This window comes from Anas platyrhynchos, chromosome 2 (assembly GCF_047663525.1).
Source record: "Anas platyrhynchos isolate ZD024472 breed Pekin duck chromosome 2, IASCAAS_PekinDuck_T2T, whole genome shotgun sequence".
Lineage (NCBI taxonomy): Eukaryota > Metazoa > Chordata > Aves > Anseriformes > Anatidae > Anas > Anas platyrhynchos.
In genome coordinates, this window is record NC_092588.1 from 73,849,751 (window position 1) to 73,862,534 (window position 12,784).

The 12,784-nt window shown below is 37.6% G+C and overlaps 1 protein-coding gene across 1 annotated transcript in view; it reads right to left on the minus strand.

The window, feature by feature from the left end:
- NSUN2 (NOP2/Sun RNA methyltransferase 2) overlaps positions 1-12,784 on the minus strand; it is an 18,797-nt gene continuing 6,013 nt past the window's right edge. Inside the window, exons 9-18 of the mRNA XM_038174410.2 lie at positions 10,231-10,304; positions 7,604-7,734; positions 6,913-7,009; positions 5,757-5,932; positions 5,161-5,253; positions 4,195-4,330; positions 2,777-2,857; positions 2,410-2,548; positions 1,349-1,388; positions 1-722 (exon numbers count right to left, since the gene is read on the minus strand). Of these exons, the coding sequence (XP_038030338.2) occupies positions 317-722; positions 1,349-1,388; positions 2,410-2,548; positions 2,777-2,857; positions 4,195-4,330; positions 5,161-5,253; positions 5,757-5,932; positions 6,913-7,009; positions 7,604-7,734; positions 10,231-10,304 (1,373 nt within the window). The 3' untranslated portion in view covers positions 1-316. The remainder of the gene's footprint in view (positions 723-1,348; positions 1,389-2,409; positions 2,549-2,776; positions 2,858-4,194; positions 4,331-5,160; positions 5,254-5,756; positions 5,933-6,912; positions 7,010-7,603; positions 7,735-10,230; positions 10,305-12,784) is intronic.

Below are 12,784 nucleotides of genomic sequence, written 5' to 3' on the forward strand. Positions count from 1 at the left end.
TGCAGAACAGTTCCACAGGCAGTTTATTTGTACATACCATTATTCCATTTTAAAGACAGGCTTTAGATTTTACTGGTGCATGGTCCATTGCCAGCAACAGACACTCAAACCCACCAGTGAAACCGAGCTTAAAAATGGTACAAATAAGACATGTTTGAGGAGAAATCTCTTTATAGTTTTTGATTTAAAAAATAAAATAGGTGAAACTTTAAAAAAGGAACATCACATTCCAACTGAAACTTTAAAATATTCTTCTATGCTAGAAGCAAGACTGGATGAGTTCTCAGGGAAGCAGCCAAGTAACAGAGAAAGAAATTTAATCTTTCACATCATTTGTATCACTGTCTTTACTTTCCTGGCTTACATGATTGTTGCTATTTTTACTAAATTGACCCAAATCCTCAATTTTATTTTCTACTTCCATAGCACTGCTTTCCACAGGACTGTGGGAAGATTCTTCACCTACTTCTGCTTCCATTTTTGTGACTAAATCATGTTCTTTATCTTCCACATCCATTCCTTCCTCCGTTTGTGCTGCTCCACATTGACCTTCTTCCTCTGTTTTACCTTCTGATTCCTCCTCTTTCCTCTTTGCTTTAAACACTTCAACTCCCATCATCCTCAGGTAATGAAGTCTCTCATTCTTGGGCACAAAGGCACGGAGTGATGTCTTTCCTTGCCAACCACACAGCACTATAGGACACTGAAGCTCATCAGGTTTTCTACAAACAAGCAGTTATATTTGGTCAACTAGGAAAAGGTGAATCTTGAAAACTTAATTTTATAGGCATATCCTGATAAATAAACACACAATCTTTAACAGTAAGTGCGATTTATAACTATCTGTAGAAGATGCAAGTACTTTGTTCGTAACTTCAATATCTAAACATGTACCTGCTTGCCTACCAGCAAGGAATGAAAAAGAAAAAAAAAAAGCTCTAATGTCTGCAACATGTAAAATGATTTTCTGGCTCTGATGGCTTCTAAAACTAATTTAAGCAACAGTGCAATGTAAGCTTACATTTAAAAAGATATCTCAAAAGCTTCTGAAACTGCTTAGGCAACAAAAATGAACAATGGAAATGTTTAATTTTTTCCCTTAGCAGGGAACAAAAACATCACATGCAATCATCCTGTGCATCTCTGGCAGAACTAGGGGCTCTCCTTTACAGAGCAACTGTTTTGAAAGCACAAAGGCAAGATAGCTTCTTTCCCTTCCAATTCTTTGCATTCTGTCTAGCTTCATTGTTGATATCAATGCACCTCCACTTTTGTTTTTCTCACAGTGAAAATAAATTCTTGTCCAAATTTTAAAAGCAAGTAAATTGAAAGCAACACATCTACTTACTCTGGGTCTGGGTCATACTTCAGAACTATACTTCCCATCGCTAGGGCATGGTGAGGGGGGAGAAAAACAACAGATGTGTCACTTGGTGCAATGTTAACGTTGAATGATTGTAATTAGAAAAATATTGAAAAAAAAACAACAATTTTTTAGACAGCCTCACAGCATGACTTTGACAGCTGATTAGCAGTTACCTACATCAATACCATAAATTATAGACAATAATAGTGCTTATTTATTTATTTAGCCAGACCAAAAATATTTAGTTACGTCAGCAATTGCCTAAAAAAGTCCCCAAAGCAAACAATTAAGCTATAAAACCACATAGTGGATTAATTCACTCAGAAGATCCAGCAAGGACCTTTTACCTAAGTAATATGGACATTGTTTAGTGGCTGATATTGGTGGTAGGGGGATGGTTGGACTGGCTATCTTTGAAGTCTTTTATAACTGTAATGATTCTATGATAAGAGTATGCCAGCCCAAATTTTATTTCTGAAGTTTTTCCCATTTTGTCTCATCCCATATCAAAGTGACCTGTGATGACTTGGAAATAAAATGATATAAATAAACAGAAAAAGAGTCTTAATTTCTTCAAGCATCCAGCACAGAGGAAAAAATAAATCAGCATGAGTCCATATTGCTCCCCATATTTAAGACAATAAAATCTGAGTACCTAAATTTGATACACAGAATCATGAGAAACAATTTCAGATGACAAAGAGTTTCAACCGGCACACTACGAGGAGCAAAGATCAACAGTCGACCTAAAATTTTTCTTCTTCAGGTATTTTAAACGCCTCACTACTGCTGCATGAATTCACATGGTTTGCAACTTCTCTCTTCTCTGGAATTCATAAACCTCAAGGGCTGTGACCAGAAAGGACTACAAATCCTAGTAACACACCGGGCTTCAGTAATGCTTCACTACCTAATTAACAGGTTTAACATAACTTTAGTCATTTTTTTAAGCAAATACAGTTTATGTGAGTGGATTTTTCTCTAGTTTTCTGTTTTAAACATCATAATGATTGTTTTGTCATATCACGAACTAGAAGACTTACCCATGTCTTTGACTTTCTTCTGTGTTTCACTGCTAAATTTACTTAAGAATGGATTTTCTTGGGTTAGCAGAATTTTAACATCTTCTATGCAGACATTTATAATCCTTGCATGAATGAATGGGTATAGAGTGTATATCCCCTGTATAATAGATAAATATAATTATTTTGAAATGTGCCCTCTACTTTCTGAAGGAGAAATGTTAAAAACAGTACATGCTTTAGCCGATACCAGAAGACAATTTTCAAATGTTAAAACATTCTAAAAATGCAAATTGCTCTTAATCTGACAAATTTAGTGCCAACTGTGCTCTAAGCTCAAGAGGACACCACAGTTATCTTCTCTGAAAATAAAATACTATATAATTACCTCTTGTGCTAATCTGAAGGCACATCCGAACTGCTCACCATCACTATTGCGAGACCAGACTTTTATCCCTGTGTTAATAACCTGCAAATGGCAAAGCAAATAAGCATCATTAAAGAGTACAAATTCTAAATTACCACTTTGCTTTTCTACAGCTGCTCTACTAAAACTAGGAAAAAAGGCTAACTCTGACACATCTGCTCATTTGTACTAGGCACTTATTTAAGTTCATGTGAACATTAACTTAAGGAAAAAAGGAATATCCAGTATCAAAATATAGTTCTCTCTGAAGTCCTTTACTCCTTTCCATGTTGAAAACTGAACAATGCGAAAAAGAGGTAGTCTTAAAATGAGGGCACCCAACTATCAAGGTCTAATTTTAATCTTGGTCAGAAATCTCTGTGTGATTTTGGGAAATGCAATCAAGGACAGGATTTTAAAAACAGATGCTTAATATTAGGACACATATCCTTTGTGGTACCCAAAGTCTTACTGTCTAGTGAAACACACCAGTTTCTTGAAATTGTCAGTTTTGTAGCCATTTTCTGCATGTGGGATAAAATAATAAGTATATATCTGTCTTTAAGACCTGTAATATTTACTGGACAAACTCAGAAATTTTCAGTTTTCAACTAAACAAGACCCTAAACCACACCTGATCTAGCTTTGAAGTCAGCCCAGTTTATTCAATGACTTTTAAGGCAAATCTTTAGCATGTGGACTATTTATTTATTTATTTAATGTGACTTCTGTTTAGCATGGGAGTCATAAACACTAAGATGCATTTGAAAATTTCCAATGCAAACCATCCTCCATGGCCTGCCGAATCCATTTAGCATGGGAGTCTTATTAAATAAAATAAATAAATGTTTTTCCTCCTTGATCTGTAATTCACAAAACATATTTTGTATGTCAACATCATTCGGCTTAAGCATTTTTAAAAACATTCAGTTGTTGAAATTACTTTAAACAATGTCCCCATATAGCACACACAACTAATAATTCAACTGAAGTTATCTGTTGTTTTTGGTAGGCTTTCAGGATCTTAATATGTCCTATAATTATAAGGGGCTCATATCTACAACAGCATCAGCGTAAACTTGTGATTACTTGTGAAAGTAATTGAAGATCACAGAAGAATTCATGTACACACACAGAGCAGCAGTTATAGTCCCTTCCTCTATTCTTAAGATCCCTTCCGCCTGCCAAAAATAACAGTGCTTTTAATCTCGGAGACTGATATTTACCCCTCTGAGATAGTACTTCATCTCTTTAACAGAGGATGGAAACAGAGGAAAACATTCAGAGTAAGAAGAGGCCTATTAGAGGGCTACTTCTCCATATGAATGGTCAACTCTGCAAAAAAGTTAAAGGAGGCATCCACTGATGCTTATGATCTCTGTTGTGAAGATGAACCATACCTTCATCTTCTCACTGTTGTTCAAAAGCACGTTCCTTAGCTCCTTAGAAACCATGTACAGCTGTCTCTTCTTTCCTTCTTGAGTTCGAGTTAGTAAATTCATCTTGGGAAATGAAGGGTCCAATGCATAAAACTTCCTGAGGCCATATAATAATTGTTTTGGTTACATGAACAATGAAATCACATACTCAAAACGTACAAATTAGCATATTTGCTTGAGCTATCTCTAGAAACACCTTCAGCCACTTGACGCTGGCTTCAGTACACAACAACTAACATTTCTGAGATTTCTAAGTACAAAAAAACTAACATTTCTAAGCATAAGAAAAGCTTCTTGGTCATAAATACTAAGATTCATTTGAAATTTTCCAATGCAAACTGTCCTCTGTGGCCTGCCAAATCCAGACGTTTTAGACTTTCTTTTTAAGAGCTCAAATGTGGAGGAAAGGGGCATCTTCAGCCTGGAGAAGAGGAGGCTGAGGGGAGACCTCATCACAGTCTACAACTTCCTCGTAAGGGGGTGTCGAGAGGCAGGAGACCTTTTCTCCATTAACACTAGCGACAGGACCCGCGGGAACGGGGTTAAGCTGAAGCAGGGGAAGTTTAGGCTTGACATCAGGAGGGGGTTCTTCACAGAGAGAGTGGTTGCACACTGGAACAGGCTCCCCAGGGAAGTGGTCACTGCACCGAGCCTGACTGAATTTAAGAAGAGATTGGACTGTGCGCTTAGTCACATGGTCTGAACTTTTGGGTAGACCTGTGCGGTGTCAAGAGTTGGACTTGATGATCCTTAAGGGTCCCTTCCAACTCAGGATATTCTATGATTCTATGATTCTATGATCTTGTAAAATGTTAGGGAAAAAGCTTATGTATGATCAAGTAGATCCATCTTGTGTGATTAACTAAATTATTAATATTCCTATACTATTTGTAATCCTACCGCAAAAACAGAAACATTTTTTCTTACTGGATAGGTTCGAACAATGGATCATCTTCAGGGAGAAACACAAAAGGATCTTCTTTAAAACCAAACATCTTCATTTTTTTAGATGGCGGTGGTCTAAAAAGCAAATACCATTCTCAATTTTAGCAAAAAGTGATCAGTTTAGAATCAGTATATTCAGTTCATTTAGTCAACACTTGCCTTATGATAACAGTAGCATGCCAAACTTGATACTGACATTCTGTACTTCAGTAAGACAACACTACCTATAATTTAGCTTCTTAAAATAAGGAAGTGAAAGCAGTGCTTGAAAGCAGAAAGCACACAAAGAAGTATGCAGAGATTTGTGAGAGAGAAACTCTAGAGGCAGTTAAAGATCTTCCAAAGGTTAACTTCTTTTCCTTGACAGAGAAGAAAGAGCTAACAGACTTTGCAAATACTAATAGGCAAGGCAGTCATTTTCCTAATTTGCTTAAACACAAGACAGGCACAGTAATGTAGACAACTGAGCAAATTCAGTAATTCTTATTGACCCGTTTCTAAAAGAGTCCAATAACAGAAGAGCTACACAATACTCAGCAATAACGAGGCTGTCACAAGACAAATACTTAGTCTCTTACCCACATACTCCTCCTTTTTTGCTTTGCTCCGTGTCTGAATTCTGAGATTCCTGCATTTTCTTAGACTCTTCATTTTCAGCAAGTGTTGGTTCCTCAGCAGTATCTTCAGAACCATCATCTGCATTCGTTGTTGTTACTTCAGCATCTTCTGTTCTCTGTGACAATTTCTGATGAACCTATTTCAAACAAAGTATTTTCAACAAAGACAAAGCAGTACCTAATTGGTAACAAAAGGTACCCATGCCCTCTCTTTGCACATGCTTAGTTCTTATCAATTTGTATGGAAGTGCTTCGACAGATCCATTTAGTTAGCTAATCTAACTACTGAGGTAGTTAGAGGTTGCATTTACTGCTAAGCATAGCTCTAGACAATGTCTTACCAAGTTTACAAGAAAGGTATTCTTGTACCATTTATAAGATCATGTTCAAGCATTCAGAGATCACGTTAAGCCAGGACCTGCTTCTTTCCTCCTAGCAGTCAAAATGACACACACAGCCTGCTACACCAGCATTAAACTGCACTGAGTGCTACAGCATTAAACTTTGAACAGTATAAACTATTTGGATGAGGCCTGTCTCCAAACAAACGGTTTCTCCTTACTGCCGCAGAAGTTTTACTCATAAGGGCTTCTAATGAAGCATATCAAATAAACTGAAACAGCTAAAAGGGATTCACACAGGAAGTTTCTCTCCAAGATACAGTCTAAGAGATCAAACAAGTCATATCAACTTAAAATACTAATAATTAAAAAACACACAACTGACAACAATGGATCAAAGTCAGATGGCTGAAGCTGCTGCTGCTCCTTACTGTTTTACATCCATTCCCCTGTTGATGATCTGATGGACTCAATCTGCTAGCAAATCACTTCTGAGCAACCCATCACGTAGTAAGATAAACTGAAATCGGAATTAGCTTACAACACAGTAGAAAAAAACTTTCAGCAAACAGATCACACAGCCGAAGGCAGTGACAGCTTCAGCTATCCTGTCCAATGCGGTTCTGTAGTTCTTTCAGTCTTAATTTTCTGTTCAACTTTTACCTTGCTATTTCACAATGATTTCAGAATCCCCTTTTTCTCCTATATTAAAAGGAGATGGTAAATTCCAGAAATGTTATTGAAAGGTAGCATTTTGCTCTTTTAAAAGAAGTTACCTTAGGCTGGCGTTTGTTCCATGGCATTGGAGATTTTTTTATTAAAACAGCCACAAAAAAGCCTCCTGTGTTCTGGTGATGTGGCAATATCCTAAGACTACAGGGAAAAAAAAATTGCAGCAGATTCATCATCAGCATTCAGACTCTTGCAAAGTACTAGAAGCATCACATTTACTTTCAGCATAAAGTACCCCTATCAGGATTGCGCAGATTTAATTCAAGGTAGGAACAGGATCTAAAATAGAGCGTTCTGACAAAATTACTTGCATCAGTGCAACGCATTCATTTCACCATTCACATCTGAGCTTTAATGACTCATATCTAAACGCTATTTTTAGAATAACTATGCAAAGTCCTTCATAGAAAATAAGTCACGGTGTTGAATTGATAATGCTTAGCATACTTTTCCAGTAATTTTGCTCATGTATCCTTATTGGTTGCAAAGAAGCTGACCTGTTGTATTAATACCTATTCCTTGTAAGCAATGTTCACTGAAATCTAAATATTGTGTACTGACGTTACCTATGAAGCAACCAAACTGTATTCAGACCTGTACAAGCATAGCATAGACATAATGCAAGTACAGGCATACTGCTACACATTCCTATTTGAACTCCTAATTATAATTTGTCCATCACCATAGGAGGTAACCATCAAAACCTCGTAAAATCTACTTGGGAAAAACTCTTACCAACGCTCCAGATTCATTGCCTTTAGCTTCTCTTCATCCTTTACTGGAAACATAGTGGGACGTATTTGTGTTTGTCTATTTAAAGGCACATCTTTCCACTCTTCAAACCACTGTCCATCTTTCAGCATGACCTTCAAAGAGGAAATATAAATAACAAAGAATACAGGTCACCATTTTTAATTAAAATACTTTCAAACCAAGGTTCAGATGCCTAGAAGTTATTTTCTGTTACAGTAAATTAAATTCTTTATAGCTCATTGTTCCTATAACGTGCATTGTACGTGTGCACCTAAGAGCAGGAGATTCTTGCCAGCCGTGCCTCTTTCCTCCACTTTGTATGCTTCAAAAAGCAAGCAGTCCAGTAGACACTGCTGCAGAATCAACTGCATTATCCCTGTTAACCTTCCAGAACATACAGAACAGCAAAATTCAAAGAATGAAGGACAAAAGCGGAATGTATAAGATTAGTAAGCCACCATACAGAGTACGTCACTTCTTTTTCTCCATGAGACTGGCTGTGAAACATCCTGCTACAGGCACCTTCCGAGCAGTATACAAAGAATAATGCTGATCATTCTTCTTTGCATTCCAGGAGAGACAAGAAATGAGGAATCCCAATTTTATTTTTTAGGAGATATAAGCACAGAGCCCCATGACAAATACAAAGGTCATAGATAGCGATTTTTTTTTTTAAGGAAAGCTACTTAACAACCATGTGTAAAACATCATCTTATTCCATTGAAGGCTCAAAGCTTTTAAGGACTCTTAGGATATAAGCAGAAGTTCAGACACTGAACCAATTACACCTAAAATACTACCCTTTTGCAGGTATTTCAAGTCCAAACATGCTGCATACCATATTGCTAGATGGAGACAAGATAGACTGTGATTCTGAACTGTTTTCCTTTGCAAGTCATGAGTTCAGCTGGGGAGAAAAACCACGAGACTGATAAACAACTGGATGTGTAAACAAGTCTGGAATTATAGTGGATATTAGAATAATTGCCCAACAGCCCTGCTCTGTTCAGTTTCGGTTTGCCTGTCAAACCTCCCAGTGTAACTGCTGGAATGACAAACTATCGAAAAGAAGGCACTGAACTCCTTTCTATCACACATTTTGCTAGCTTCTTGTTAAGGTAGAACAAAGACTAAAAGCAATGCAGAAGCAGATTACCATTACCCAAAGTTAAAATATTCTTTCCTTCAAAATTATGAAATAAGTCATTGGAGTTCGCTCATTATCTGACTTAAGGACAGAATCCTGAATGCTGTTTCCAAGCATCTAAACATCACGTGAACAAAACCTTGTTTTCCTTTTGCTGTTTCCAGAGATTTGATGTGAACTCATGCTCAGGAATATTTAATATAATCGCTAAGTCACAGAACTCCCATTGAACAGATGTTTCACCAGGAAACAAAAGACTATACTGAGCAAAAACAGTGCCAAAGCAAGCTAATACATTCAGTGACAAGCTAGCTAGCAAGGCTTGAAAAGAATGTAGTAGCAGCAAATAAAGGCTGAAATATGTCTTGCAAACTTCCAACAAATTTTATTATTACTATTTTTTTTTTTTAAAGATACCCATAAGGGGGATTTGTATTTCAATTGCAATCACAGAAATAAATGTTCCTGGGAACACAATATAATCTTTGCAATCTTTATGTATATATTTGTAGCCTTACACAGCACAGACAAAATAAAACAATGATTATAGAGCCACAGTTATGAATTTTACATATACCTTTCAGTTACAAGAACACAATTGAAACTTATGGAACTATAACAGCAAAGAAATCAGCCAGCTTTTAGTCTGGATTTCTAACAGTAGAACATAAGCAAACCTTTACTCTGTGCATCTTGTTCATCAGCCTACACACAGGCACAAACCTGCAGACTGTACCACTGCAAGAGACTATGAAATGGGGTTTTGAAAGACATAATAAGCAATGGTGTTGCAAAGGCACATGCTTATAAGTAAAGTTTAATCAGAGCTCCTTTCCCTACTGCCAGGATGGCTGCCTACTTCTCTTGATTATACTCTTAACAGGAAGTTGAGAAAGCTTCTGGTTTGGGGTTTTTGGTGTCCCCCCCTTTTTTTTTTTTGCCCCTCCCTACTAGTCTGTTTCCAGAACTGGAATCAGATAAGGTCTGGAACAAAATACTGAATTTCTACTAATATTCTAGGATTACTCACATCACTGCAGTTTTTACAGTTTATTTCCATAATGGATTTAACAGCATTTACTTCCAAATGATTCAAATGGACCAGCTAAACAACTGTAATATCTAACAGCTATAAACTGTAAAGAGGGAGGAAGAGGGCTAAATTAAAATGTGCCTGAAATTATGTTGCCATCTACAGGCCATCAGCTGTGCATGGTAGGAAAGCAAATCATTAAGAAAGCAGAGGTGATAGAGCCAAGAAAACCCAAAGTAGAAAAGGAGAGCAGATGAGGAGACAAGAACTTACCATTAGAAAGATTTTACCTCTCTTCTCTACAATAGTCTAAAACTCTAAACAGCAAGTTGCTAACATTATTTCAGCTCAATCTAATGTTTTGAAATTTCCATAATTTAACACACAACTATAGACCAAGAACATCACAGAAATAACACGTTAAAGTACCTTCCATTTTGTAATTCCTGGCATCCTCTTCAGACCTGGCAACTCAGAAGAGACATCAGCAAGTTCTAAGGCACCTGGAATGTCAGAGATACAAAACATTTTTGAAAACACAATTTGAGAGTTGTTCTCCTAATTAACTTTTATAAAAGTAGTTTTCCTTAATGTTTTAAGACCACTTTAATGCCTTTGCTTTTTTCAGACTTCCAAGGAACAAAATACAATTACTACAGTGCAAATCAACAAGAAAGATGCTAAGAGCTGCTCATACCAACTACAGATGTTTGCAACCTATAAATCAACCAAAGAACAACGTATGGTTGGTTAGACACTTTTCCCAACTGCTACACAGTGTAATTCACCACAACCTATATAATTAAACATCAGTGTTCCAGGCAGCGCAGTCATAGAACAACTTCTGTTTTCATTTACTTAGCATTTGGATTCACAAAACTGCTTAAGTATTTTTCACAGAAGTACTCTTCCGGGATGAAGAGTAACCTCATAATTTCTTTTTTTTTGTGATTCTGAATAGTTATTTAAAAATAAGGCAGACTTCTCCTCATGTTTTTCACAATTTATCAACCTCTTCTACATGACTAAACATTTACTCTTACAGCGGCTAGCTGTATGTGACAGCTGGAAGTATGTCTTTTAAATAAACGAAAAAGTGATACAGGTATACATATTCTAAAACGTCAAGTTGAATGAGATTCAAAATGTCATTTGTGTCTTTACTTTGAATATTCTTGACTACTTCCAGCATGGCTTCAGCTGATGCCTCAAGACTACATCAGACCAATCCGGCATTAGACCAGTAGCAGAAGCACTACAATTCCCAGCAGAGAAACGTGGTACAAAATTGCCGTTTCCTTACTCCTGCCCTGAGGGGAAAGGAAACACTGATGTGCTCCACAAGAAGCAGTACTACAAAGTGCTACGTACTAAGGACTGACCTAAGCAATTCCTCAAGGTGCAATGCCCCTCACAGACCACTGCACTACTACTTCGCCCTTCTTTAGCCACATCTATACTCAAAGCCCTGTGAGGATAAGGTTTGCTCACTGGGATACCCAAATGAGCCATCCATATGCCATGTCCCAATACTGCAGTAAAGATGCTTACTTCCAACTATTACATTTGCCCCAAATGCTGCAGTTGCTGACCTCTATCTATTTCCATTCTTGGTTTGTGATCCTAATAATAAACTGTGGAAAAATTCATGCAAAATCCAGTTAGGTGACTCCCAACTTCAAGATCCTGACTCAGAAAAAAAATGTCCCTCAGCTAAAGTTCAGAAATTTTGGTTACCGAACCCTACTAACCCAAATTAATGCACTGCACCTTCCCAGCTCAATTTTTTCACCTCTTGTTACTTCAGGTGGTTGAGAGTTAACAGCAGCATATGCAAGCCAAAAACGTACAAAAACACAAGCCCAAACAAATTTACAAGCATGTTAAAATGTGACTCAAAGGACACTGATGGTATCAGTGACTCACACTTACTGGCACGCAACAACATTCCTCAAACCGCTTAAGGACACTCTGATTTTTACTCCTATGGCACACATCAGTAAGGTCCCACGCTGTGTTTTCCAAAAGGAATGTGAGTATGTCATGGAGCCCAACCAGCGGAATCAGAAGACAGGTAACACAGACTGACTTCTATTGATTCTACTGTACTTTTTGCATATCATTAATAGAGCTTGGAACCGTTTTAAAAGGACCAATAAACTCGCAATCAACCCCTAACTTGTGTGGGATGTGCTGCTCCAGCTAGATGCATAGAAGCCCATGGGATTCATCCCAGGGTACTCAGAGAGCTGGCTGATATCAATGCCAGACCTCTCTGTTATTTTTCAGTGTTTCTGGGAATCTGGAGAGGTCCCGGTCAAATGGAAGCTGGCAATTGCTGACCCAGTTTTCAAGAAGAGCAAGAAAGAAGACCCTGGTAATTACAGGCCTGTCAGTCTCACTTCAGTGCCTGGTAAAATTATAGAGAAAATTGTTCTGTGTGTTATTGAAAAACACCTGAAGGACAACACAGTCATTGGTTGGAGCCACTGTGTGTTCAAGATGGGAAGGTCCTGCTTAATGAACTTAATTTCTTTTATGACAATGTCGCCCATCTTGTTGACCAAGGGAAATCAGCTGATGCAATCTCTTTTAGTTTCAGTAAAGCTTTTGATACTGTTTTTCAAAGTATCCTTATGGACAAAATGTCCAGTACGCAGCTAGATAAATACATAATATGATAGGTGAACAATTGACTGATGGGTTGGACTCAGTGTTATAGGCTGGCAGCCAGTGGGATTCCCTAGGGCTCCATTTTAGTTTTCCTTCATGTTTTCATAAATGACTTGGATGCAGGACTTGAAGGAATAGTTTGTGGAGCTGCTGACTCCCTTGAGGGCAGAAATCTCTTTGCCTTCCAGAGAGATCTTGACAAATTAGAGCTGGGCAATCACCAACTACATGAAGCTTAACAAGAGAAAGCACCAGATTCTGCACCAGGGAAGCAGCAACCCTGGCTATACATACAGACTGGGGGATGAGA